Source organism: Dendropsophus ebraccatus, chromosome 10, assembly GCF_027789765.1.
Source record: "Dendropsophus ebraccatus isolate aDenEbr1 chromosome 10, aDenEbr1.pat, whole genome shotgun sequence".
NCBI lineage: Eukaryota > Metazoa > Chordata > Amphibia > Anura > Hylidae > Dendropsophus > Dendropsophus ebraccatus.
The window spans coordinates 30,106,687-30,132,753 of NC_091463.1; the positions used below are offsets into that span (position 1 = coordinate 30,106,687).

At 41.8% G+C, this 26,067-nt stretch overlaps 1 protein-coding gene across 1 annotated transcript in view; it reads left to right on the forward strand.

Annotated features, from left to right (window-relative positions):
- The window catches only part of MAPKAP1 (MAPK associated protein 1), a 113,141-nt gene extending 92,109 nt beyond the window's left edge, over nt 1–21,032 (forward strand). Inside the window, exons 9-11 of the mRNA XM_069985802.1 lie at nt 128–265; nt 17,036–17,133; nt 20,422–21,032. Coding sequence (XP_069841903.1) covers nt 128–265; nt 17,036–17,133; nt 20,422–20,541 — 356 coding nt within the window. The 3' untranslated portion in view covers nt 20,542–21,032. The remainder of the gene's footprint in view (nt 1–127; nt 266–17,035; nt 17,134–20,421) is intronic.
- Nucleotides 21,033–26,067: the final 5,035 nt, after the last annotated feature.

Genomic DNA, 26,067 nt, shown 5'->3' on the forward strand with positions numbered 1-26,067 from the left:
ACGTGAAGCCAGTGAGCAGTAACGTTTCTGATTCTATGTAACCTTCCAGGCTTGGTCAACTCACAGCTTCACATCGCATTCCTCCGGCTGTGGTAACAAATGAATTGCATTTACTTTTTCTCTGCAGGGATCTCCGGTGAGAAGGTTGAGATTGACCCGGTGACAAATCAGAAGGCCAGCACAAAATTTTGGATTAAGCAGAAGCCAATCTCCATTGATTCAGACTTGCTCTGTGCATGTGACCTCGCAGAAGAGAAAAGTCCAAGTAAGTGGCTGATATCGGGGGTCAGTATGTATCACAGAAAAATACATCATTACATGTCATGACACATAGAGAACTGGCTAGGTCATTTAAAAAAGTCAAAACTTGTCAATCGGCAGGGGGAACATAATAAACAACCACTACTTACCTCTCCCTGTTCCTGCAAAGTGCTGTGTCACAGGCTTCAGGAAGACATTTTCTCCCAAGTTCCAATGTTCCGACTTGGGGGGGGAAATATCTGACCCGGCTGCTGGATTGCCTCAGTAGCCAATCAGAGTCGTGACTTTGCAGCTGAAGGAGATTCCGGAGCCCAGTGGGAGTCCCGGAGTGGTGAGTAAGCACTGCAAAGGCACAAGAGAGGTAAGTAGTAATTAATCGTTATGTTCTCCCCTTGCCAGCTGACAAATTTTTAAAATCCCCAGTTTTCTCCTTTAAAAAAATAATAATAATAATAATTCCTTTATTTATATAGCACAAACTTAGGGGACTCGGTGGGATTTGTACTCAGATACCCAGTGCTGCAAGGCAACAGTGCCAACCACTGCCCACCATTGGTAAACTGAATTATGGAATACAGATGCCAGGAATTCCACCTGTGATAACATGAGATTACTCTGCTCAATCCCAGGTGTAGTAAAGGCTCCGCTGTGATGCAAATGCTGTGTTGGGCTCCTCTCTTTCTGCTACACCTTCTTCTCCCAGCATGCAGTCTTCCAGACACAAAGAGATTGAGAGAAGCTGCAGCTGCATCCCCCTCCTCCTGTCATCTGTTGTCATGAGGATTGAGGAGGCCTCTAAACATTTACATATAAACTAAAAAGTTTTGTATTTAAAAAGCTTAAAAATTAGAATAATCGATCCAATTTTCTTAAGACATGGTCACATGAACGGCTTTTTTCCTCATACTCTACAGGAAGCCCCATTAACCTTATTCCTTTCATTGGCTTCTCCCTGTTTCTTCTTACTGGGGAGGGGGACACTGTCTCCACAAGTTTTAAGCGCGATTCTTATCAGTCTGTGATATATGTCTCCCTGCATGGCTTACATCAAAAAAATGATTCCTGGGGTCCTCCTTGAATGAATTATGAGGAAGAAGTAGAGGATTGCGAATAGATAAGAGCCGAGACTTGTGCAATATATCCTCTTTTCTGTGTTTTATCTCTGGTAACACAAGCTCAGCCTATCTAGTGCAGGAAGATATTATAAATTGTACCTATGCACGCAGGCAGAGCAGGGTCAAGTGTATGGCTGTCAGAATGAAGGTGTCAGCCCGTAAGGAGATGGCTGCTCCATTCTCTCATCGGACTTTTTTTTTTTTCCTTTTCTTCCTATTCTGCTCATATGGCGACCATATCGGTCTCACCTTCTCTCCCAAGGTTATTGGCGCTCGCAGACATACGTCCTCATTCCTATTATGTGTTTGAACCGTATTTTTATTTTTCTGTAACCTTGAAAAATGTGTCTATATTACTTTGCAAGCCCAAATCCTATTGAATGGCGTCCTGATATCCTCCCTTCTAAAGGTTTGTGTTTAGATACACATACAATAGGGGCTGTGCATATATTCATGTTTTTCCTGGATTTACTCATCCTTAATATCAAAGAGCTTATATCTCGTCATAGTCCAGGGAGACAGTATGAGGATAGGAGTCATTGAGAGTATATGGCGATAATGTGATTGTATCAGTCTACCGACCCCAGAATGACTGGTGTTGAAACATTAGCCTTCTAAACTCACACTATTATGTGCCCTACGAGTTTCTCTCTCCTGAGTAAATCAATCAGCATTTTCAGTGATTCCCTCTGTGAAGCTGACAGGCAGGGCTATCTGCCTTGGAAATAGAGTGGAATTGAAAGTGCTACATAATGACTTTATTTCCCAAAAAAGATGGCCTAGCGTTAAAGGTTTTATCTAACAGCCCAGCTACTGAGACCTTTCAATTACGTCACCGCAGCGGCGGCCATGCAGATATATAATGCGGCTTCAAACCTGACTGAAAGTGAACCATATATATTCTGTGGCAGATCAGACAAAGCTTTTATCTTGGCCTAAATCTATTTATACTGTCACCCTGCTGGAGACAGGTAAAGATGGAGGAAAAAGCCGAGTGCATAGAGGAACCTGAACATACATTTCCAGCTATTACTATTTAATACCATTATAATGTATTATTCATTAGTGATTAGCACATACTCTATTAGATACCAAGGAACCCCCTATATACTGCAGCTATAGATAATGATTGTCATGAAAGGCCCCTCATTGTCTCTCTCCCATGGGTGTAACTATAATAGAAAAATGCTATTCTACTACTTATACTACTACTCGCCATCATACAGACACAAGACATACCGCAAACAGTCTACATATACAGCAAATGTACCTGGACAAGGTGCACTCAACAAGTAACATGGACAGGCCGTCTCTGTAGAGGTACCAAGGGTTCTTTAGGCAAAATGACAAAACTATTATATTTTAGATTTTATATATACAGTACACTGCTTAAAAGGGATCTCTCAAAATGACAATTTATCATCTATCCACGGTAGTACAGTACTCAGTGTGCATATTCGATCACCTGACCATTTAAAGAGGGACCCTCAGGACTCTGATGGGATCGCTAGGGATTTCAGCAGTTAGACCCTCCCCAATCAGACACTTACCCCCTGTTTCTGTCTAGCTAAAAATAAAAAAATAAAATGTTTCCAAATTTAGCTGGTCTGACTCACCAAGTCCTCCTGAGAATTTTAAGCCGTCTTTCTAGCTGCTTCCATTCCATAGTTACAAGTTTTTTTTAAAAGCCGAAGTATATCCAACATGACGCCGACCAGAAAACTACATCTCCCATCATGCAATGCTTATGTCTGATTGGTCCATTGGGGGGGGGGGGTGACCTGCAGGGGGGGCAACGTAACACGGCACAGTGTGGGGGCGCAGTGTGTGATGACACATGACGGAGGGTGGGGGCCAGGAACAGGGAGTGGTGTCAGGTTGGACTGAGATTTCATGATTTTGCGTTTGGTGGGGGTGAATGCATCTAGATAACAGCAAAACTGTGCAGAATCCATAATAAATTGATATTGGAAAGATGGAAAGCTATGGGTGGGCAGCGTATTAATGCAAAAAAGATTTTGGGGGGAATACCCCTTTAAGTTGTGATCTTGGGAAAACCCTATTAAAGGGATTATCCAGCGATAGAAAAACATGGCCACTTTCTTCCAGAGACAGCACGACTCTTGTCTACAGTTCAGGTGTGGTTTGGAATTAAGCTCCATTCACTTTAATGGAGCAGAGTTGCAAAACTTACACCCTAACTGGAGACAAGAGTGGTGCCATCTCTGTAGAACGCGGCAATGTTTTTCTAATGCTGGATAAACCCTTTAAGGCCATGTTCACACAATGTAAAATTTTAATATTTTCAATATAATAATGTGCTCCATTAAAGTCCATAGGAAATTGCCATGACTGATTTGCTGATACAACCTGTGTATGTTGTACCAGTAGAGTGCCTTTCTGATAGATAAGCATTGCAATGAATTACACAAACAAAAAGACCCCTGAGGGGCTAAATATTGTGTTAAAGTAAAACAACTGTTAACTATTGAAAAAAAAAATTGCCCCCAATAAAAATGCGACATATTTTATAATAGAACATATCCTACTACCAGACGTACGGCATGTAGGTATGTTTATACTGCTAACACCTACACCGACAGACGTTAGTTGTCTTAGAGACGCGTCTAGTAAAATGTTTATCTTACAAGTGTCAATACACCTTAGATTACAGGGTACCTATCATTTAAAGAAACTTCTGACATGTCATGTTTGTAATGGTCGGGGTCCGGGTGCTGAAACTCCCGCCGGTCGTTAGAATAAAGGGGCAGGTGCTGATCGCTCAAATGAAGGGGCAGATAAGCGCAGCAGCGCACACTCTGTCTCTTCATCTCCATCTCACTGCTAAAGTAGCAGTCGACAGAATTATAATGGAACTTCCAGTAATCACTGTAACGGAAGTGCCATAGGGCTCCATTATAATTCCGTCGCCTGCACCGGAAGACCCATAGGGCTCCGTTATAATTCTGTCGACTTTAAACGAAAGTTCCATAAGGCTCCATTATAATTTCCTCATGTGTACTGGAAGTTCCATAGGGCTCCGTTATAATTCCATTGACTGCTTCTTTAGAGATGCAGAGCATGTGCTGCTGCCCCTTCATTCTAACTATCGGCGTGGGTCTCAGCATCTGACCCCGATCGATACAGTCCTCTGACATGTCGCTATGACATGTCAGAAGTTTCTTTATATGATAGGTACCCTTTAAAGCTGATAAAAGTAGACAATTTCAACCAAAGCAGTAGTTTGTTGGCTAAAATTTGACAAGCCAAGGGATGACAGTCTATCGTCTGTCGTGTTGGAAATTTTGTCTGACCAAACATTGTTTTTTCACAAACTATTTCTCAGAAAAGAATATTCTCAGAACATTTTCAGAATAATTGTTCATTCTTTACCCGGAATCACGCATGGCCAGCATAAACAACTATAACAACGAATATGAAATAAAACATGTAAGGCTGCTTGTGTGTAACGATTAATTGTTTCTTCAGTAGTTGCTCAGCCATTAAAGAGGTTATCCCGGATTAGAAGAAGCACAGCTACTTTCTTGCAAAAACAGCGCCAACCCTGTCTTCAGGCTGTGTGTGGTATTACAGTTAAGAGCACTGTAGTGGAGAGACTGTATGTATAGCCCTTACTCACAGCTATGATACAGGCAAACTAGGAATCGGCTTCAGGGTTTGTGGAAAGCTGGATGACAACCCCCTCTTTGCATCATTATTATTGGGGTAGAATACTATGTACAGTTGTCACACCTCACAAGGATAGCGTCTTATATTATTTGATGTGAAGGAAAAAGAATGGATGTTACTGATAAGCAGCAATCACTGTGTAGTGTACAGACGGTGAGGGAAGCCTACATGGCCTATCCAATCCACTTACTACTCTGCATTTCCGCACGACTGATCAGAGGGAGGTTGCAAGAAGATTGATTAAGATGGTGGATTCTGGGGCTCCTGCCTCTGTCTGTGCCACAAAGGTGGGGGCTCAGTAGCTTTTTCCTGTAGGGACCCTTTCATTTCTTCTTCTATTCTTTAACCTCTAACCTGGGCCTTCTGTTGGTAGCTGTCACTGATTTTGACAGGTTGATTGATGTCTCTTGCCACAGAAGTGTCTCTGTGCCAGTCATTGCACACGCACACACTCATATATGTACACATTTCAACGCGCAGTGAGACCAAGGCGATGCATGGCTACACAGATGTGTATCATACACAGACGGAAAATAGCTTCCCTGACAAAACTACGGGAGCAATAACAAAGCAGCAGATTGAAAGCGGCCGAGTGGTCGCACTGTTCTGTCTCTGTACCATCAGCGCTATTAACCCCATATTTGCTAATCAGTTTTCAGGATGCGACTGTTCAAGCAGTTAATACACTGGGGGTGGCCAAGTTGGTGACAATGTGATGGCGATGTTAGAGTAACCATGCATGCTTGGAGAACGTCCAAATAAATAATGATAGAGAAGAAAGAAAATGTGTTGTGGTATCCTGGACAAGGAAGCCAAATTGCTAAATTGAAACTAGCAGAGCTCCAAATCTTCAGCAAAACCCAAGGGCTGAAATGTGAATTCAGCTTCAAAGCTATGGCCACCAATGCAGCTGTAATAGAACCTAGGAGCAAACTTGAAAATGAGATTTTAGCTGCATTTAAAGGCTTTGTCCGCATTCATCACCAATTTGTTTTCATTGCCTCAAAAAATAGCAACTTTGCAATGGGTTTTAATCAGAAATATTCTTTTAGTTGTCTTTCTACAGCTCCTATATATACAATGATGACACACAAAAAAAACTTTATTAAAGAATCCTGAACCAATAAACAATGTCATGGGAGGATCAGGTGATTGTAGTTTTAAGAAAGAAAAGCCACCTTCTAGAGGTACAGTGGGGGAAAAAAGTATTTAGTCATAGAAACATAGAAGATTGTCGGCAGAAAAAGACCACTGGGTCCATCTAGTCTGCCCTTTTAGTATTTTCTTTCTTATTATCTTAGGATAGATATATGTCTATCCCAGGCGTGTTTAAATTCTGTTATTGTAGATTTACCAACCACCTCTGCTGGAAGTTTGTTCCAGGTATCTACTACTCTTTCAGTAAAATAATATTTTCTTACATTGCTTCTGATCTTTCCCCCAACTAACCTCTCACTGTGTCCTCTTGTTCTTGAGCTCAGTTTTTTACTAAAAACACTCCCCTCTTAAACCTTATTTAGTCCCTTAACATACTTAAAGGTACAGATTCAAATCTTTACGTTTTTCCTGATATGGTTTATGCCTGACACCCTCCACCATTTTTGTATCCCGTCTTTGGACCCATTCTATTTTATCAATGTCCTTTTTTAGATGAGGTCTCCAGAACTGGACACAGTATTCCAGATGTGGCCTCACCAGAGCTCTATACAGCGGGATCACAATCTCTCTCTTCCTACTGGTTATACCTCTAGCTATACACCCCAGCATACGATTTGCTTTCCCCACCGCCTGGTTGCATTGGTGACTCATTTTAAGGCTGTCAGAAATCATTACCCCTAAATCCTTCTCTTCTGAAGTCATTTCCAACACAGTACTGCCGATGTGATACTCGGATAGAGGATTCCTCCTCCCCAAGTGCATTATTTTACATTTGTAAACGTTGAACTTCAATTTCCACTGTTTGGACCACTTATCTAGCAAAGCTAAATCATTTTCCATATTACTGACACCTCCAGGAATATCCACCCTATTGCACACTTTTGTGTCGTCAGCAAACAGACAAACTTTACCTACCAACCCTTCTCCTATGTCACTTACAAACATATTAAAAAGAATAGGACCCAGAAAAGACCCTTGTGGCACACCACTTGTGACCAGTCTCTGCTCGGAATACGCACCATTAACAACAACCCTCTGATATCTATCCTTCAGCCAACCACAAATCCACTGAACTATCCAGGGATTTAGTCCAATTTTCTCCAACTTCTCTATCAACTCTTTATGGGGAACTGTATCAAAAGCTTTGCTGAAGTCCAGATATCCACAGCACCACCTTCATCCAGCACTTTTGTGGCATAATCAAAGAAATCAATGAGATTAGTCTGACATGATCGGCCCTCAGTAAAGCCTTGCTGGTTTGGATCCATCAGTCAGTCACCAATAGTGCAAGTTCTCCCACTTAAAAAGATGAGAGAGGCCTGTAATTGTCACCATAGGTAGACCTCAATTATGGGAGACCAAATGAGAAAACAGATCCAGAAAATCACATTGTCTGATTTTGTAAGAATTTATTTGCAAATTATGGTGGGAAATAAGTATTTGGTCAGTAACAAAATTTCATCTCAATACTTTGTTATATATCCTTTGTTGGCAATGACAGAGGTCAAACGTTTTCTTTTAGTTTTCACAAAGTTGGCACACACTGTTGTTGGTATGTTGGCCCATTCCTCCATGCAGATCTCCTCTAGAGCAGTGATGTTTTGGGGCTGTCGCTTGGCAACACGGACTTTCAACTCCCTCCAAAGGTTTTCTATAGGGTTGAGATTTGGAGACTGGCTAGGCCACTCCAGGACCTTGAAATGCTTCTTACGAAGCCACTCCTTCGTTGCCCTGGCGGTGTGCTTTGGATCATTGTCATGTTGAAAGACCCAGCCACGTTTCATCTTCAATGCCCTTGCTGATGGAAGGAGGTTTGCACTCAAAATCTCACGATACATGGCCCCATTCATTCTTTCATGTACCCGGATCAGTCGTCCTGGCCCCTTTGCAGAGAAACAGCCCCAAAGCATGATGTTTCCACCCTCATGCTTTACAGTAGGTATGGTGTTTGATGGATGCAACTCAGTATTCTTTTTTTCTCCAAACACGAAAAGTTGTGTTTCTACCAAACAGTTCCACTTTGGTTTCATCAGACCATAGGACATTCTCCCAATACTCTTCTGGATCATCCAAATGCTCTCTAGCAAACTTCAGACGGGCCTGAAGATGTACTGGCTTAAGCAGTGGGACACGTCTGGCACTGCAGGATCTGAGTCCCTGGCGGCGTAGTGTGTTACTGATGGTAGGCTTTGTTACATTGGTCCCAGCTCTCTGCAGTTCAGTTACTAGGTCCCCCCGCGTGGTTCTGGGATTTTTGCTTACCGTTCTTGTGATCATTTTGACCCCACGGGGTGAGATTTTGCGTGGAGCCCCAGATCAAGGGAGATTATCAGTGGTCTTCCATTTTATAATTTTTGCTCCCACAGTTGATTTCTTCACTCCAAGCTGGTTGCCTATTACAGATTCAGTCTTCCCAGCCTGGTGCAGGGATACAATTTTGTTTCTGGTGTCCTTTGACAGCTCTTTGGTCTTCACCATAGTGGAGTTTGGAGTCTGACTGTTTGAGGGTGTGCACAGGTGTCTTTTTATACTGATAACAAGTTTAAACAGGTGCCATTAGGAGTGGAGGAAAGAGGAGACTCTTTAAGAAGAAGTTACAGGTCTGTGAGAGCCAGAAATCTTGATTGTTTGTAGTTGACCAAATACTTATTTTCCACCATAATTTGCAAATAAATTCTTACAAAATCAGACAATGTGATTTTCGGGATTTGTTTTCTCATTTTGTCTCTCATAGTTGAGGTCTACCTATGATGTAAATTACAGATGCCTCTCATCTTTTTAAGTGGGAGAACTTGCACTATTGGTGACTGACTAAATACTTTTTTTCCCCACTGTATCTGGGATTTGCCTATTCACAATTGAAAACATGTATTCTTGGCAAAGCATGCCAGTGTCTGGGGGGACCTAAAAAGATCAGCTATTAAAAAACAAAGATCTGTCATAAGCATATTGCCAGTTTAAAAGGTGTACTCCAGCAAAATAAAATTTCTTTCAAATGAACTCTATTAAAAAATCTCAAGTCTTACAGTACTTATCAGCTGCTATATGTCCTGCAGGAAGTGGTACATTATTTCCTGTCTGAGGAGCAGGAGAGGTTTTCTGTGGGGATTTGCCACTGCTCTGGACAGTTCCTGTCACAGACAGGGGTGGCAGCAGAGAGCACTGTGTCAGACCGGAAATAAAACATCATTTTCTGCAGGACATACAGCAGCTGATAAGTACTGGAAGTAAATGACAAATCTCTGGGACTTTCTGACAACAGTTGATTTGAAAGAAATATTTTTTCGATACAGTACGCCTGTAAGTTGCTGTGAGATTTCCTTTCATTAGTTCATTATTTAAGCAAACATATATTTGGTATTCCTGAGGTCACAGTGATCTTGGACCAGGGCCTGGCTCATAGTGTCCATTCTAGCTCCTTCAGAAGGTGTTGGATGGGGCGGAGGTCAGAGCTCTGTGCAGACCAGTCAGGTTCAACCACATGAAACTCACTCAGCCATGTCTTTATGGCCCTTGCTTTGTGCACTGGGGCACAGTCATGCTCAAACGGAAAACAGGCAAAACCCAACCTGTTTGGAAGCAACACTTGTCCAAAATGTCTTGTTATTCTAAAGCATTAATACTTCCTATCACTGGAACTAAGGGCTAACCCCTGAATTACAACCCCATAGTATTATTCCTCAACCAGACATTACAACCAGCACAATGCCGTCAGGTGTTCTTTAGACATTTGTGTAACCTGGACTCGTCCACTATGTAGCTCACTCAGCACTAGGCCATCCCACTCTGTATCTTGACGTGGTGTCTACTTTGTAGCTGAAGTGCTGCATATCATAAACACTCTTTTTAATACTGCTCAGAACTGATCATGGAAAATTTAAAGGGAAGGTGTCATCAGAAAATGACTTGTTTAAAAAATGTTATGTTAAACATATTTTAAAAGAATTTATGGTGGCATTTTTGTCAAATTTTTTTTAATCAATATTATAAAATAATCCTGGGATCTTGCCGTTTTCATGGTCACCACTGGGGCTAAAACTAAGCTGAGACTTCCTGTTGTGTCTGTAGTGATGAGAGGAGGCTGCTGTAAAGTGATCTGTACAGCATTGCAGTAGAATGTGACACCAGTGGATAAAGGCGTGCTCAGTAATTTCTCACATTCATCTCAAGGGGACAGGCTCTGTCTATTGTCGTCTATGTCCATGAGGCTTGCTGTAAAGCATGTCATTAATGTTGTTAAGAACCACTCAGGCAAGATGGCAGCCCCTATAACAATGAACAAAAAGTGAAATAGTAAAAAAAAAAAAAAAAAAGAAGAAGAAGATTAGAATAAAAGAACGAGTTTTAGTATCTGACTTTAATCAGTAGAAGAAAATCTAGACCACACAATCCCTTTAAGAAGAATTGAACATCATGGTGGCTCCTCTTACAGCACCACGCTGATATTAGTGAGCTCTATAGAACGACCCATTCTTTCATAGATGTTTGTAAAGGCGGACTGCATTGGTAGGGGCTGGATTTTATCCCTCTGTGACAATGAAATACCTGAATTCCATGACCAAGAGTTGGGCACTAATACTTTTGTCTATGTAGTGTAATATTGTTTGTGTATACCTGGGTGAATATAGCGGTGCAATCTTCTGTCATTCTATCTATCTATCTATCTATCTATCTATCTATCTATAGAATACAGTAATTGAATCTATGGCAGAGATTTTTCAAACATGGTGTAAAGTGAAACTGACCCAGTTGCCCCTAGCAACCAATCAGATTCCACCTTTCATTGTCCAAAGAGTCTGTGAGGAATGAAAGATGGAATCTGGTTGCTAGGGGCAACTGGGCCAGTTTCACTTTACACCATGTTTGATAAATCTCCCCCTATCCGTTTTATATAGGCTTTATATATTTTTAAGACAAAATGAAGATGTAGACACCCTTTCACAAGTGAAGATGCCCTTCTGGCCCACCTTCTTTGTGGCTGATGAATAGCCATGGTGTAGTGTAGTTTATGACATATCCTTCTTTATAACCACAGAACATTTCCTCTCAAGATCACCTTTCAGTCATTCATTCTTCTCGTCACTCAGACGCCACAGTTTCACAAGTATCTCTATCTCCTTCTCTAAATTTCCTTCCTTTGTCTCTGGTGCCCTCTTGCTTATCACATCTTACAGCATCGTTGTACCTTCCTGTTATCTCTTCCCTCCACCTCTCGCTGGGTTCTGCCTTGGTATTAACTGTGGGGAGACTGAGGGGCAGCGGTGTACACTCTTGCATTCTGGCATCAATGGAGTTAAAATGATAAGGGGAAATCTGCTTTAGAAGGAGTCAAGCTATTCATGTGTAAAAGCCGCTGTTCTGGTGTCTCACCAGTGAACAGAGAACACTCTGTAATTTCTTTTTAATTAGCTGTATGTAAAAGGTCAGTAGATTTCCCAGCATGTCCCTGTCACTGACGTGACACCATGGTACCTGCCATCAGACCCATTTCCGCCGTATCCCATGCTCCGAACACTGAGATGTTTCTCTCACATTGCTGTCGTGTAAATATAAGAGGTGCCCTTTTGCAAACTGGAATCCTTTCATGTTGCATCAAACCGAACAGCTGTTATATTCACTGCCTGGAAATATATTGCAATAATAAATATAGCGTGTGTTCTTGGAACGGCTGCATCTGTATCGCCTCAGGGGCCCTCCATATATATTTTAAGGCGTGAGACCCTATTTGATCCTTGACCCTTTTTGTGTGTTGCTAACATTACAGGGGGTAGCAATGAAAAATATAATATTCAAGGTTATTTAACATAGGAAGTGTATGTGCAATATAAATTAATTAAATTACTTTTTTTTTAATGAATTTACTGAGATAAGTAGAGATCCCTAGTTTATATAATACACCCTGAATCCTATGTTTACCTGAATCATATAACATCTTGTGATGGGGCCCATTGAAGTTACTTTTGCTTCATTTCTGCTTGTCGGAGAGTTTGAGCATGCTCTGTCACACTTTCCTCCTCTGACAAGGAGAGATTATCTAACACACACTGTTTATTAGATGAAACAAAGAGGGCTGTAATAGACTGTGAGGATGTACTATATGTGATAAGAAAACTTTGAAGTGGATATGGCCTGCGTATTGCATTTTTATTGTGGTACCCCTGTCCTTTTTTGAGATCCAGATGGTTTAAATCTGCCTCTTCTATAAGACCTATTCCTAGTACCTGAGTAATAAGGTTTCTTGGTTCCTGGTACTACACTACAGAGTATCTCATTTAAAATACAAGATGTTGATATTGGGAGCTACTCTGGATATGTGAATTAGGGTTTCCCCCAGGAGTGGAATCCTAAGGTGGCCATACACCTTCAAATTCTGATGATCTTTTAGCCATCAGTTATTTCTCCCATATGGCCCCCGTCCTCCCCATACACAGAAGCGTTCAGCGCAGCTGTGGCTTATATCTCCAAGAACATGGTCATGCCTGACCCCTATTTCCAACGATATCATCTGTCAGTGATCAGTCAGAAGAGCCTTACACACTTTACATGGTAGTTACAGCCGACAAAAGTATGGGGACCTTTCTAGTTGAAAATTTAACCATCTCTGCCATCTTTACCCCCCCCCCTTTAAGTTTTGTCCATCAAAACTTCATGTTATTCTGGTGCTGTAGAAAAAAAAGCAGTACTTACCTACCCCCAGTCCCCTGCAGCTCCTTCCAGTTCCTTTTTGCTCCTCTATTCTGCCTGCATTTGAGACAAGGGGTGTAAGCAGGACTCACCCACCCAGCCTGTTACTGGCTGCATAAGTATCCCATGATGGCCTTTGATTGGCTGAGCGGCAGGTCCTGCTCTGACCTCTCATCTTAAAAACAGGCAGAATAGACCAGCTGTAAGGGACTGTAAGGTGATCTTTTTTTCTGTACAACCCCAGGATTATCTTAAGTATTTATGGACATAACACTTGGTTATTTCAAGCTTAAAACTTTCCCATATTCACAGAATAGGGGATATCTAGCTGATCGGTGGAGGTCTAATCACAGGGACCTCCATCATTTACAAGACTTGGAGGTCAGTTGTCTTTTGCCAATTCAGTGAATAGAGCAGCAGCATATATGCACAAGCTCTAGTCATTCTTTATGGGACTACTGAACATTTCTGAGAGTTGACCTTGAAAGGTACCTACCACTTTGTGCGCACGGCGGATCCCTGTGCAAAACTCCCGCGGCTCTGCACTCCTAAAGCGAGTGTAGTAGAGACCTGCTGGAAGCTCCATGGACTGCATCATAAGTGTGGAGCTTCCAGCAGGTCCGTACTGCACTCCATTTAGGACAAAGTGCCAAGCCGTGGGAGTTGTAAACAGGGATCCTAGATACAGTACCTTTAACTATGTTTGGAAGGTGTGAGTTTTAATCATGGGGTAACCCCTTTAACTTTCCCAGCCTCTTGTATCAGAAGACAGGACATTATCACTTTGAACCACAGTATTGGAGATTGAACAGAAGTTTTTAGTTATTTTTGTAAGCCTTATATAGTATATGGTCCATAGTGCTTGAGAGCAAAGGAGGCAGCACTGATATTTTTTATTTTGCAGCATAAGTCAAGGGTAGTGTCGCTAATAATCCAGGACCTAGAACCCGCAGTATTGACAACATTGGCAATGAGTAGTGATTTGTTTTAGGACATAGTCACCTCCGCAAAGAATCAAAATTTTGACATTTAGGTGACAGACCCAACTTTTCATTTGTTGAGGCGATCCATGCCCCATTAACAGATCTCACCGTGCTGTCTCCATCACTCTATCCCACCCACAATGGAGAAGCACAGCACACTATATATTAATAACAATTTGTCGCATTTAATGACATCTTGTCAGCACGTAATATGTAGCGTAATAGAGTTGGAGGGGCACATTACACCTGGCTATCTATATGAAGGTTAATGATGCGCCTTTATGATTGTGTTTGGGTGCAGCTGGGGACAGGCACAGACAACAGTGACAGGACGTCGCGGACAGCCATGAGGGGATGTGACATTAGACAGAGACTGATGTGGACATGATGCTTATATTGACCTATTTTTGAAAAAGTCCCATCCAGCTCTCTTTTCCTCTTGTCTCTCCACATCTTCTCTGGTAGAACCAGTTAATTTTTTTTTTATTTTATTTTATTTTTTTAGTTTTTTATGTATCTATTTATTTTAGCCCATCACAGGCTAGCAGCAGTTTTGCACTCGCCTTCTTTGCTCTTTCTCTTGCTCCCTTGTTCTCCCACCTGCTCATACATTCTACACCTATTCATCATCATCTGTGTGAGCAGTAAACTTTCCAGATTGTCTGCAAGAAAAGACACGGCTCGTCCCTATTAGAATAATGGGATGTGTTAGCCGGCTTGAGTCCTGACACACGAGATACACAGTATTGTGACTCCCACTGTCACTCTGTCACAATTGCTGATAAAATAGGCAGTGATTTTATAACTACCATTTAATTTGATGGACTAATCTCTGCAGGACCCTGGAGTAGCGGAGTGCATTGGGTACTGTTGTCATCCACTGGCAGTGATTGTACTATGGCTAGAAAAGCAGCGAAACAAAGGACTCCAGTTAAGATGTGTAGATTCAATGAGGTTAAGAGGGAAATGGCTTTAGTGACATGATAGACTTCAACTAGGCCCTAATTTAACAAATTGGAGTTACAGAACAAAACTGGCCATGCACATTAGGCCATCCAAATATGGTGGAACCAGCCAACAATCTGATGTGTATGGGGACCGCAGGTTCTTTCGAAAGATGATATCTATGTCGGGGATGAAAATGATCAGCCAGATTTCTGCGGCTGAGAATTCTGCCAGTTTTACTCCTTGTGAACGAAGCCTAATAGGGCCTTTAGGCTCAAATATCTGTCATAAGAACAGAACAACGAAAATTATGTTGATGCTGGATTGTTAAAGGAGAATAGAAAATTTCTATTAAAGTATTGTATTGCCCCCCCAAAAGTTATACAAATCACCAATATACACTTATTATGGGAAATGCTTATAAAGTGCTTTTTTCCCTGCACTTACTACTGCATCAAGGCTTCACTTCCTGGATAAACATGGTGATGTCACTTCCTGGATAACATGGTGATGTCACTTCCTGGATAAAATAGTGATGTCACGACCCGACTCCCAGGTGGTAGTGGAATTATGAGATTGTGTTTACCATGTATTACCTGGTTGACCATTCATTTTTATGTTACATGTCACGTTTAGTAAACAACGCAGAGAAAATATGAAGAGTCCTGCGATATGGTTACAGTAGCCAGTCCCACAGTAATTGTTGATGGCTTGCATGTGAAAAGAGGTACGGTAGTCTAGTGAAACAACCCTTTATATTGAGAACTGCCGGAAAAGGAACCATGTTACTTATAGTAAGCTATAGAGTAAAGCTTTGGCATCCAACTGCTGGCTCTCCAGCTGTTGCAAAACTACAGAGCCTAGCGTGCCCTGACAGCTTGTCATCATATCTATGACGTGAATTGTACGAGATAAAAGGAGACATCTATGTGCATAGGACTGTCAATTCTAGGGGACGTTTGGTAAAATCTGTTGATTGCTGCTCATCTGTATTTCCTCTGCACCTATGAAAGGCGTTTCCACCCTGCTTTGCATTTATGGTAGGTACACTGTGAATAATCTCCATATTAGTTAGTCTGGTATTCAGCATTTCTGCTCCCTTCTAAACACTTCCATCCTCCTAATTACAGAAACAAATGATTCCGCTGGAGGCAGCTAAGAATATATGAAGCAAAGTTTAATTTGTGAAATGATTTAAGGAAGTTATATATTTGTGCCCCTCTTTAAATCATTAGGCAGCAAGCGGTGGAAGATGAATGCTTTGTAATTATATTTAATTATACAGCGCCATGATAAAAACTACCACGTTCCGAGATTGCTAAGTGTAAAAAAAATGACCCTCTAAAGAGCTCTACCTTGGATATGTGGATCACGTGTGACTGGTGCTTAAAAAAGCCCTATGAAGTTTGTATTTATACTGTGTCTGTATATCTGTCTGACTATCTGTGTATCTTAACGCTATTTCACCACCAAAGACATATGTAATACGTCATGTAGCTGGTTTGGTTCTTTTTGCTCCAGGTCGGTGGCGATGTAACCCGACATTGCATTAGAACCATAGGGACACCTTTGATTCCCAGGAGTTAATTCACATCCATCCAGTGAATCTGCAGGAAACCCAAAGACATTTACTGTGGAAGAGGCATTGATGCTTCTCTTAACCACAACGTAACATTGTCGTACCATTTTTTTGTACAATTTTATTTAATTTATTTGGCAGCCATATGTATGTATTGTATTGATCGCTTTTTTTTACAAGTTTGCCTTTGTGTATTTCTACCAGAGGAACTTGGAATGATAATCAGTCTGTGTAAAGGAGCCTATACACCTTCAATAAATGTCAGCTTCCCCATACACATAAACGTTCACCACAGTCAGACGTTCCTGTGTTCTCTAAGGGGGTGGGGTTCAGGGTGGCAGAAGTTTGGAGAAAAACCCCAGGCAGACTGTCCTGATGGCAGCTTATTTTTGACATCATCTGTAGGTGTAGACTTGGGAGGCCCCAATATACTTTATACTGGTGGAAATTAGGAATCAAAGGAAATAGTTGGAATAGTTTGTTATTTTTTTCTTGGTTCATTTTCTGTATCTTATGTTCCTTTAACATATGAACCTCGCCTTAGTTACACTAGACCTGTATGCGGGTTAGATGGTAGCTGTAACTTCTCACAGGTTATGAATGACTCCTTCTCTTTGCAGGCCATGCAATGTTCAAGCTGACCTACCTCAACAACCACGACTACAAACATCTGTACTTTGAATCGGATGCCGCTACTGTTAATGAAATTGTCTTAAAGGTGGGTGTTATCATCTGTGCTCATGTCCAGACTCCTAACATTGTATTCATCATGTCTCTAGCCAAGTTCTGGCTCTGGGTTGTTAAATACAACAGAGTAACCAAACATACAATACTTGCAGGTATTTAGAGGAATGACTTGCCAATCATGGACATACCCATAAAAACAAGTACAGGCTAACACAGTCCATGTACTGACACCAGTCCGGTAGTTTATACCAACAATGCAAAATGCCTATATAATGGTGCTAGAGAGCTGAGGTGTCAGTACACATATTTTCTTTATGGGATGAAACGCAATGACATGTTATATGAGAAACAGCATAGTATATCGCTATAGCCATAGGTGGAGATTAAAATTGCCTATTTATTGTGTAATAAAATATTTAGCCAATTTCTAATATTCTTTGTATATCAATTTTTTATTATGTGCACCATTTATTCTTCTAGTTATTGAATGGCAGTCTTTGTTTACTGGTACTTATTGGCCATACAATGCTGATACTGGTGCACAGCCTGTCGCTGAAATGTGCACCTGTGTGATCATACCATGACCAGGATAAGGGACTAAGGGTCCTCGCTCCCGGGCTGGCAGAGTCGCAATACCCACACGTTGCCATGCTACATCTGTGCAAAGCCTCAACATGTTTGGGTGCAGTGTGCTAATAATCCAGGTGCTGTAACCGCAGCTCAACCTCATGGTGTACATGCAGCAAAGACTTCCAGAAGAAGATACACATTCAGGCTATGTTCACACTACGTATATGTCCGGCCGCATATTTTTCGCGGCCGGACATATACGTGTAAAACTCCGGCCGGAATTTACGCAAGTTGCCGCCGGCTACGTACGGAGCGATCTGACAGCAGTATTTACTGGGATATCTTCGGCTAGCCCCGGACACCCAACAGATCCTTTTGGATCGGCAAATCAAAGTGGCAAAAAAGAAGAAATCACCACTCCGTACGGGACCGCATGTTACACTACGGCCGTAAGTTACAGCATTTCCGTCCCGAAACAATGGTCTGGTTCATTTTTTACGGCGCCGCATACGATCCGGGCGTAAGTTCGTACGTAGTGTGAACTGTGCAGCCGTAGATCGTATACTTTGCATTGTACGCAAACTACGTAAATCGTAAAAAAAGGTGGGACCCCAGTATCCATTCAGCTAGTGGGCCTTCAGCACGCCCTTCTGACACAGTAGATCATGGGTCTCCAAACTGCGGCCCTCCAGCTGTTGTGAAACTACAACTCCCATCATGCCTGGACAGCTAAAGCTTTGGATTTGGCTGTCCAGGCATGATGGGAAATGTAGTTTTGCAACATCTGGAGGGCCGCAGTTTGAAGACCCATGCAGTAGATGAAGGTAGAGAGACATGGTCACTGTTGTAGGTACTGTGCCAGCATTTATATTACACACATCATGTCATAGTGTAGGGAGACGGCAGGACTATGATACGTAATGTGTCGGGCTGGTAACGGGTAATGTGAGCCAAACACATGATGTGTATACACTGAATTCTACATAATTAGCAATGGATCTAATCGAATGGTTAATTGCAGCTTTTAGATGCACTGAACAGATATTAATAGCCGGCATAAAGCAGACTTCATTATCTGTGTAGTTAAGTGCTGCCATTTCAATCTGAATATAGCGATAATGAGTATACCTTGTTAATTTAACCACTTCCCATGTGCAATGTGGATGCCGAGCAATATGTTTCAGTCCACTATAGACACAACACATCGATTAGTAAAACTATTACAACAATTTGTAAGCACATGTATAATTAGTGTTTAGTGCACGGGGTATAGATGATATTATGTGTGGTAGTGTTACGGGTCTGTTTTCTCTTTCTTATTGTGCACACCATGAAACGACACTAACATTTAGGCCTCTAAACTGCATTCTTTACTATGCCATTTGAATGATAGCATTAAGATACTGTATTGACAAAGCCTCCGATGATCCATACTGTATCTATTATGAATGCACAGCATTGAATAATCTTTAGTTGTTTTATCACAAACATAGTAATTAAGTATTCGTGACCAGGGTTAACGTCAGTAGCTACTGGATGAACACCAATTCAGCTGACGGCCATCAGTCCTGGCACGCGCATGTGCTCACACAATCTGCTTGGATAAATGGGCATGAATCTGTAATGAGGAGAGGGGAGTAAGCTATGGCCAGACCCCTCTGATGTTGGCTTGTTTGCCCAGTGAGCAAAATGATTGGACATATTGGAACTCAACTACCTGTCCTTAAAGCGACTCTGTACCCACAATCTGCCCCCCCCCCCCCCCCCCCCCCAAAAAAAAAAAAACCGCTTGTACCTTCGGATACCTGCTTTTAATACAAGATCTGTCCTGGGGTCCATACAGCAGGTGGTTCAGTTACTGTCCTAAAAACAACTTTTATTCTTGCAGCCCTGTGTCAAATTGGCGTGGCCTAGAGTGTCTATGCCCTAGGCCTGCACTGCCTCTCTGTTCCTCCTCCCCACCCTCATCATTAGGAACGCCCTTGGGCAGGATTTCTCCTAATCATCACTTGTCTGAACACTGCACATGTGCTGGATCTGCAGTGTTAAGACAAGTGATTATTAGGAGAGATCCTACCCAGGTCCATTCCTAATGATGAGGAGGGCGGAGAGGAGGGACCAAGAGGCATCGCAGGCCTCGGGCATAGAGACTGGAGGCCACGCCAATTTGACAAAGAGCTGCAAGTTTTAAAGTAGTTTTTTAGGACAATAAATGCATCACCTGCCGCACAGTCCCTAGGACAGATCTTGGATTAAAAGCAGCTATCCAAAGGTACAAGCGGTTTGGGGGGGCAGATTTTTTTGGTACAGAGTCGCTTGAAATCCCTTCACGTCATCTGTTGTTGGAGACTTGGGAGGCTACCACACACATTAGGTTTTGTTCACATCTGTGTTCTGTTCGGTGTACAATTAAAACCACCATATCGAGCCCAGATAACAACATCCATTTGCTAAGTAACACTAATCAATGAAATAAACTGAGAAATGTGCTTGTAATTGTTCGTCTACTTTTTTATCAGTTTGGTAAACTGAAAAAAAAAAAAAGGATTGCACGAGCGAATATCAAGATCTGTGGTGTCCCCATAATAGGTGACCACACACACACCCTAAAGGTGGTCCCTGTACTTGAAAGCCTCCAAAACGAAATAACGTTCAGGGTCCCCTACTGTGTAAACATTCCATAGTTAGGGTAGTTGTCAATTGTATTAGCATCTTTTTACATTTTCTTTGCTTCTTTTGTCTTCCTCAGGTTAATTACATTCTGGAGTCCCGGGCCAGTACAGCTCGGGCAGATTATTTTGCTCAGAAACAGAGAAAACTGACCAGGAGAACAAGCTTCAGCTTTCAGAAGGAGAAGAAGCCGGGATAGACGGGAGGTCAGAGTTCATGAGGAGAAAAGACCAGTTGGACACATGGAACCTCAGTGCTGGCCGGCCTGAGAGCCTCCTGCATCCTCATTGTAGAGACACTGATGAATTGTGGCTATGAGGACCTATCACTAGTACCAATCTGTTATCATTAATCTATGTAGAGAGAATTTTTTGCCCAACCTGCAGACATTTCCCCCTTGTTTGGCCTTTAGGTCTGTGTGAACAGACTCCACCTATTGCAACTTCATTAACTTTTTCAACTATGTAGCCTTGTTTTACATACTGAAATATTGACTGTGTTCGGGCCATCCCATAATTTGAATGCACCCCTTCTCTAGTTTATGTTATAGAAGAAGGGGATATGTTGGAATTAGTTTAATTCCTTTGAAGGATACATTCACGCAGTTGTTTGTGTCCAGTGTACCAGAACCGGGCTGTGTGAATTTTCCTATCTTGGATCAGCTTTTTAAATAAAGAAGGTTAGAACGTACTGGTCTGTCTCACATCCCCATTTTAGAAATGTCTGCTTTTGAGTTGAATGCTTTTTGGTGTCCCCACTTGGTTGGCTGAGTAGGCTGAGTAGGAGCTTGATAAAGGCGGCAGTACGTCGCCGAAACGCGTTGCTCATTAAACCAATTTTATGAATACTACTGGAGAGTACGTCTTGCAAGTCCTGCGCCGAGGCTATATCAGCTATCTACAGTCTATCTTGTATACTGAGTAGGCTTGTGATGTCCCCTCCCCAAACCCGGAAGCACCACATAGCAGGAACTGAAGCTTCATAATACTGGCAGTTTAACTTTTAACTTCGTTAAACTTCGTTTAACTTTTTAAAAAATTTTCACTTTCTGGTTGCAAATGCAAAATGAAGCAGCTTGCTGAGCCTTCAAAAAAATTGTACAGTTTTGCTTCTGAAGATTGTATGCACATCACTTGGCTATCTGTCTCCTGAATGTGAGGAAAATCTCAGAAATATGTCTGCTTCCTGTTATAGTTTTTAACTCCTCCCTCCCTTCTCAGTGTGAGAGATGGCAGCAGGGTAGAGGGAGTAATTATACACAGTATCTCAGCATGGGACTAGGTAGGAGAGAATACATGGAGGGCATCTTACTCTAGCTGTAGATAAAGAGGAAAACTAATTCAAAGCAGTCTGCAGGGGAGAATTGCATGGGCTGTGTACAGGTATAGAGAAAAAGCTGTAGACTTTCTGAACACAAAGAGCTCACATACAGCACATATTACAGCAATGGACACATCCACATGAGAAGAGTCAGAACCTAGGAGGAAGCTGTAAACTTGCTGTAATCAGAGAGTCTTTTAAAGTGACTTGGACAGCTGCTTCTAATCTAAGATCTGTCCTTGGGTCCGCTCAGCAGGTGATGCAGTTATTGTCTGAAAAAACAACTTTTAAACTTGCAGCCCTGTGTCAAACTGCCGTGGACTAAAGTGTCTGTGCCCTAGGTCTGTGACGCCTCTCCATCCCTCCTTTCCTCCCTCTTTATCATTAGGAATGCCACTGGGCAGAATTTATCCTATTCATCACTTGTCTAAATACTGCACTTGTGCCTTAACAATCCAGCACATGTGCAGTGTTCAGACAAGTGATAAATTGGAGAAATCCTGCCTGGGGATTTTCCTAATAAGGAGGAGGGCGGGGAGGAGAGATGGAGAGGTGTTGCAAGTCTAGGGCACAGACACTCTAGGTTACGCCAGTTTGACACAGGGCTGCAAGTTTAAAAGTAGTTTTTTAGGGCAATAACTGCATCACCTCCTGAACGAACCACAGGACAGATTTTGGATTAAAATCAGCTATCAGACGGTACATGCAGTTTGGGAGGGCAGATTGTGGGTACAGAGTCACTTTAAAGTGAAGGTTGCAGGGTCAAACATTCGTGAAGTGGTTGTCCTACGATTACAAGTTGTCTCCTATTCTCAGGATAGGGCACGACTATCTAATCACAAGAACTGGGGCCCAAGTCTCCTGTCAGAATGGAGCAGCAGAACATGCATGGGTATCTTCATTTCATTTATTCTCTATGAGAGCTACTGGAGATAGCCAGGTACAACCTCCGATATTTTTGTAGCTCCCATTGAGAATAGAGTGGCGATGTGCATGCATGTCCTGCCTCCCTATTCTGAGGAGACACTCGAGATTACAGCCATGATCAGATAGTTGTCCCCTATCCTGACGATAGGGGGTAACGTCTGATTGTGGAACGACCCCTTTAATTCAAGGTAACCACTACAGGTAACTAGTATATGTAAAAATGGACTTTAAAGGAGTTTTTCCATTAAAATAAATAGGTATAAACTGATGCATAACGTGAAATGAAACATTTCAAATGTGCAAGCATTTCTTTAAAGAAATATACTTACTCCTCTTGTGCTTTACTTTGTATTGATGACTTGGTGTCTTTGACCTTAGGGCGTCTGCCAACACATGCTCCTGGTGTGTTCCAGAAATATTGTTAGTTCTTCCCCACTGTGCATGCAAACAAGGGGCATTGTGGGGCAATGTAATAGCACAGCCATAGCTCAGAGAGGGAACCAGGAAGTGTTCAAATCCGTGGGAGAGCAGAACAGTACAGTGACCTAAGTGTATTTACAAACACCCATTTTTATTCCTTTAACCCTTTAAGGACGGGGCCAATTTTCGTTTTTGCGTTTTCGCTTTTCCTCCTTGTGTTTAAAAGGCCATAGCACTTGCATTTTTCCACCTAGAAACCCACATGAGTCCTTATTTTTTGCGTCACTAATTGTACTTTGCAATGACACGCTGAATTTTTGCATAAAGTACACTGCGAAACCAGAAAAAAATTCAAAGTGTGGTGAAATTGAAATAAAAAAAAAAACGCATTTCTTTTATTTGGGGGGACTGTGTTTTTACGCCATTCGCCCAGGGGTATGACTGGTTATGCATGTTCCTCAAGTCGTTACGATTAAAATGATATATAACATGTATAACTTTTCTTATATCTCATGGCCGGTAAAAAATTCAAACCATTGTTAACAAATATACGTTCCCTTAAAATCACTCTATTCCCAGGCTTATAGCACTTTTATCCTTTGGTCTATGGGGCTGTATGAGGTGTCATTTTTTGCGCCATGATGTTTACTTTCTAACGGTACCTTGATTGCGCATATACGACTTTTTGATCGCTTTTTATTAAATTTTTTCTGTATTTGATGCGACCAAAAATGCGCTATTTTGCACTTTGGGATTTTTTTGCGCTGACGCCATTTACTGTGCGAGATCAGGAATGTGATTAATAGTTCGGGCGATTACGCACGCGGCGATAGCAAACATGTTTATTTGTTTATTTACTTTTATTTAAAACCTGGGAAAAGGGGGGTGATTCAGACTTTTATTAGGGGAGGGGGCTTTTTACTTATAACAATACTTTTTTTTTTTTTTTTACACATATACTAGAAGCCCCCCTGGGGGACTTATAGTATATACACTTTGATCTCTCATTGAGATCTTTGCTGTATACTTATACAGCAAAGATCAATGAGATCGGCTATCGTTTGCTTTCGGCTGCTGCAGCCGAAAACAAATGAGTGCCGAGCCGGGAACGGCGCCATCTTGGAGAGGTCCCCGGCCGGCAGCAGGTACGGAGATCGTTCCAGAATCGAGAAGAGGGGGGAGATGTCCTCTTTAGGAAACACCTTTTGGCATGTCACAAGCGTTGGACCAATGGAGGGGTGTGTCGATAATTTCCCCAGGTGCGAAAGGTGAATCCAAGGAAGAGAGGTAAGTGGAACATTTGTGAACGATTGTTCTAGACGGACCCATTGTTTCTGCCCTGCCTGGCGGTCCCAATCCAAGACTCTCTGCAATAGGGTAATGTAGCTTTTAATTAACTCTTTGTTTTCCTGTTTTGGTGTCTCTTTTCCCTCTCTCCATAGGAGAACAATGAAGAACTGCTTTTTCATGATAAAAATTCATTTTTCGGCTAATAAACCCAATTACAAAGTTTCTTAAAATCGCCTGGACTATTGATTTCTACAAAAAAATCACTCATCACTCCATACTCCACATGCCTGGATAGAATAGAGCGTATGCCAGGTTGTATACTGCAGACGACGGGCACATGTGTGGTGCATCGCTCACAGAGGTGATGATCAGTTTAATGGTTTTCAGTAGTGGGGGATGAGAATAGCTGTAGCGGTGTAATAGAAACCTACACAGCTCTTAAGAAGAGATTATCCTGTACTTGGAGCCACTTACAGCAAAAGTGAACTAAAGTACATGCCAGCTCTTTATTATCCATTTGGCAGACGTCTGCTATAGTGATATAAAAGAAGTCCCTGATATCGAATGTTTGTCACAATGATTGATGCAAAGGGCAGTAACATATCATAATTTTAAAGAGGTCGTTTGATTAAATTTTACATTTCTGTAACATTACATTTCTAAATCATACGAACATCATTTTGAAACTGGAATGATTTTTAAAATGCTCCTGTGACTGTGTATTGCTGTTATATGCTGGCTATGTCGCCCCCTGCAGTTCTTTTGATGTCCTCTCAGAATGTCCTCTCAGAATGTCCACCTCATGTTTTCCTCCTGTGAACTGATTATTATTAGCTGGCCTTTATAATGTGCGACCTCTATGCTAGAAACATTAGGGTGACATTCTGAAAGGGAATTAAAATAAACTATGGGGGGGGGGTGCAGTAGTAACAAACTGAATCGCTTTGTTCCTAACTGGATTCTGCTCATCTGACTGCGGACTTTGAATTCTGCCCCGCTTCCTGACACTCCTCCCCGTGTGCTGGAAAAAGATGGAACCAGTCCTGGGCAACTGGAAGAAGGTTTCCAGGACTGGATCTATCTTTTAAAGCCTGGAGCCTGAAGAGCAGAATGCATATAGGAACAAAGCTATTCACTTCTATTGTTACTCTTGGATAGCTATAGTTTACCACTTTCTACTTTTCCATAAATCCCATTTTTAGCCAGGTCTCTTTTTTTATGGCACTAACTTTATCTGATGTTCTAGCGTCTGCAGTTATTTGGATGATGATCCAGGATTTTATTGCCTTCCCGGATATCTAATATTAACTGAATGGATATGTTCCTGTAGACATCTTATCACGTGGGTCATCTTTCATCTTGGAAGATTCACCATTGTCTCAAGTCTTCTGTGCTTGCTTGTAATGACTTCACGGAGCTTCATTTTTTTACTTTTTAACCCTATCTAGACTGATGTAGCTCAACATTTTTGCAACATTGTATTGTAGTAAACTCGGCATGGACTGATTTATGATGTAAGGCCTTGTTTATATCTACAATTTCAGTTCTCCATATAGGAGCAGAACAACAAAAATGACAATAGTAAGGGATCTATTACACACACACAAAAAATCTATAGAGCCTGGTGGAAGGAAAAGTGTTCCTGAAGTGTCAACTTTGAAAATGGCCAATTGGCATTTTTGGTAATGATATTCCCCTTCTTAGTGTCTATCAGCTGGGCAAAACGTCTTCAAGTGTATCATAGAGGCACACCTATCGGCGACAACCT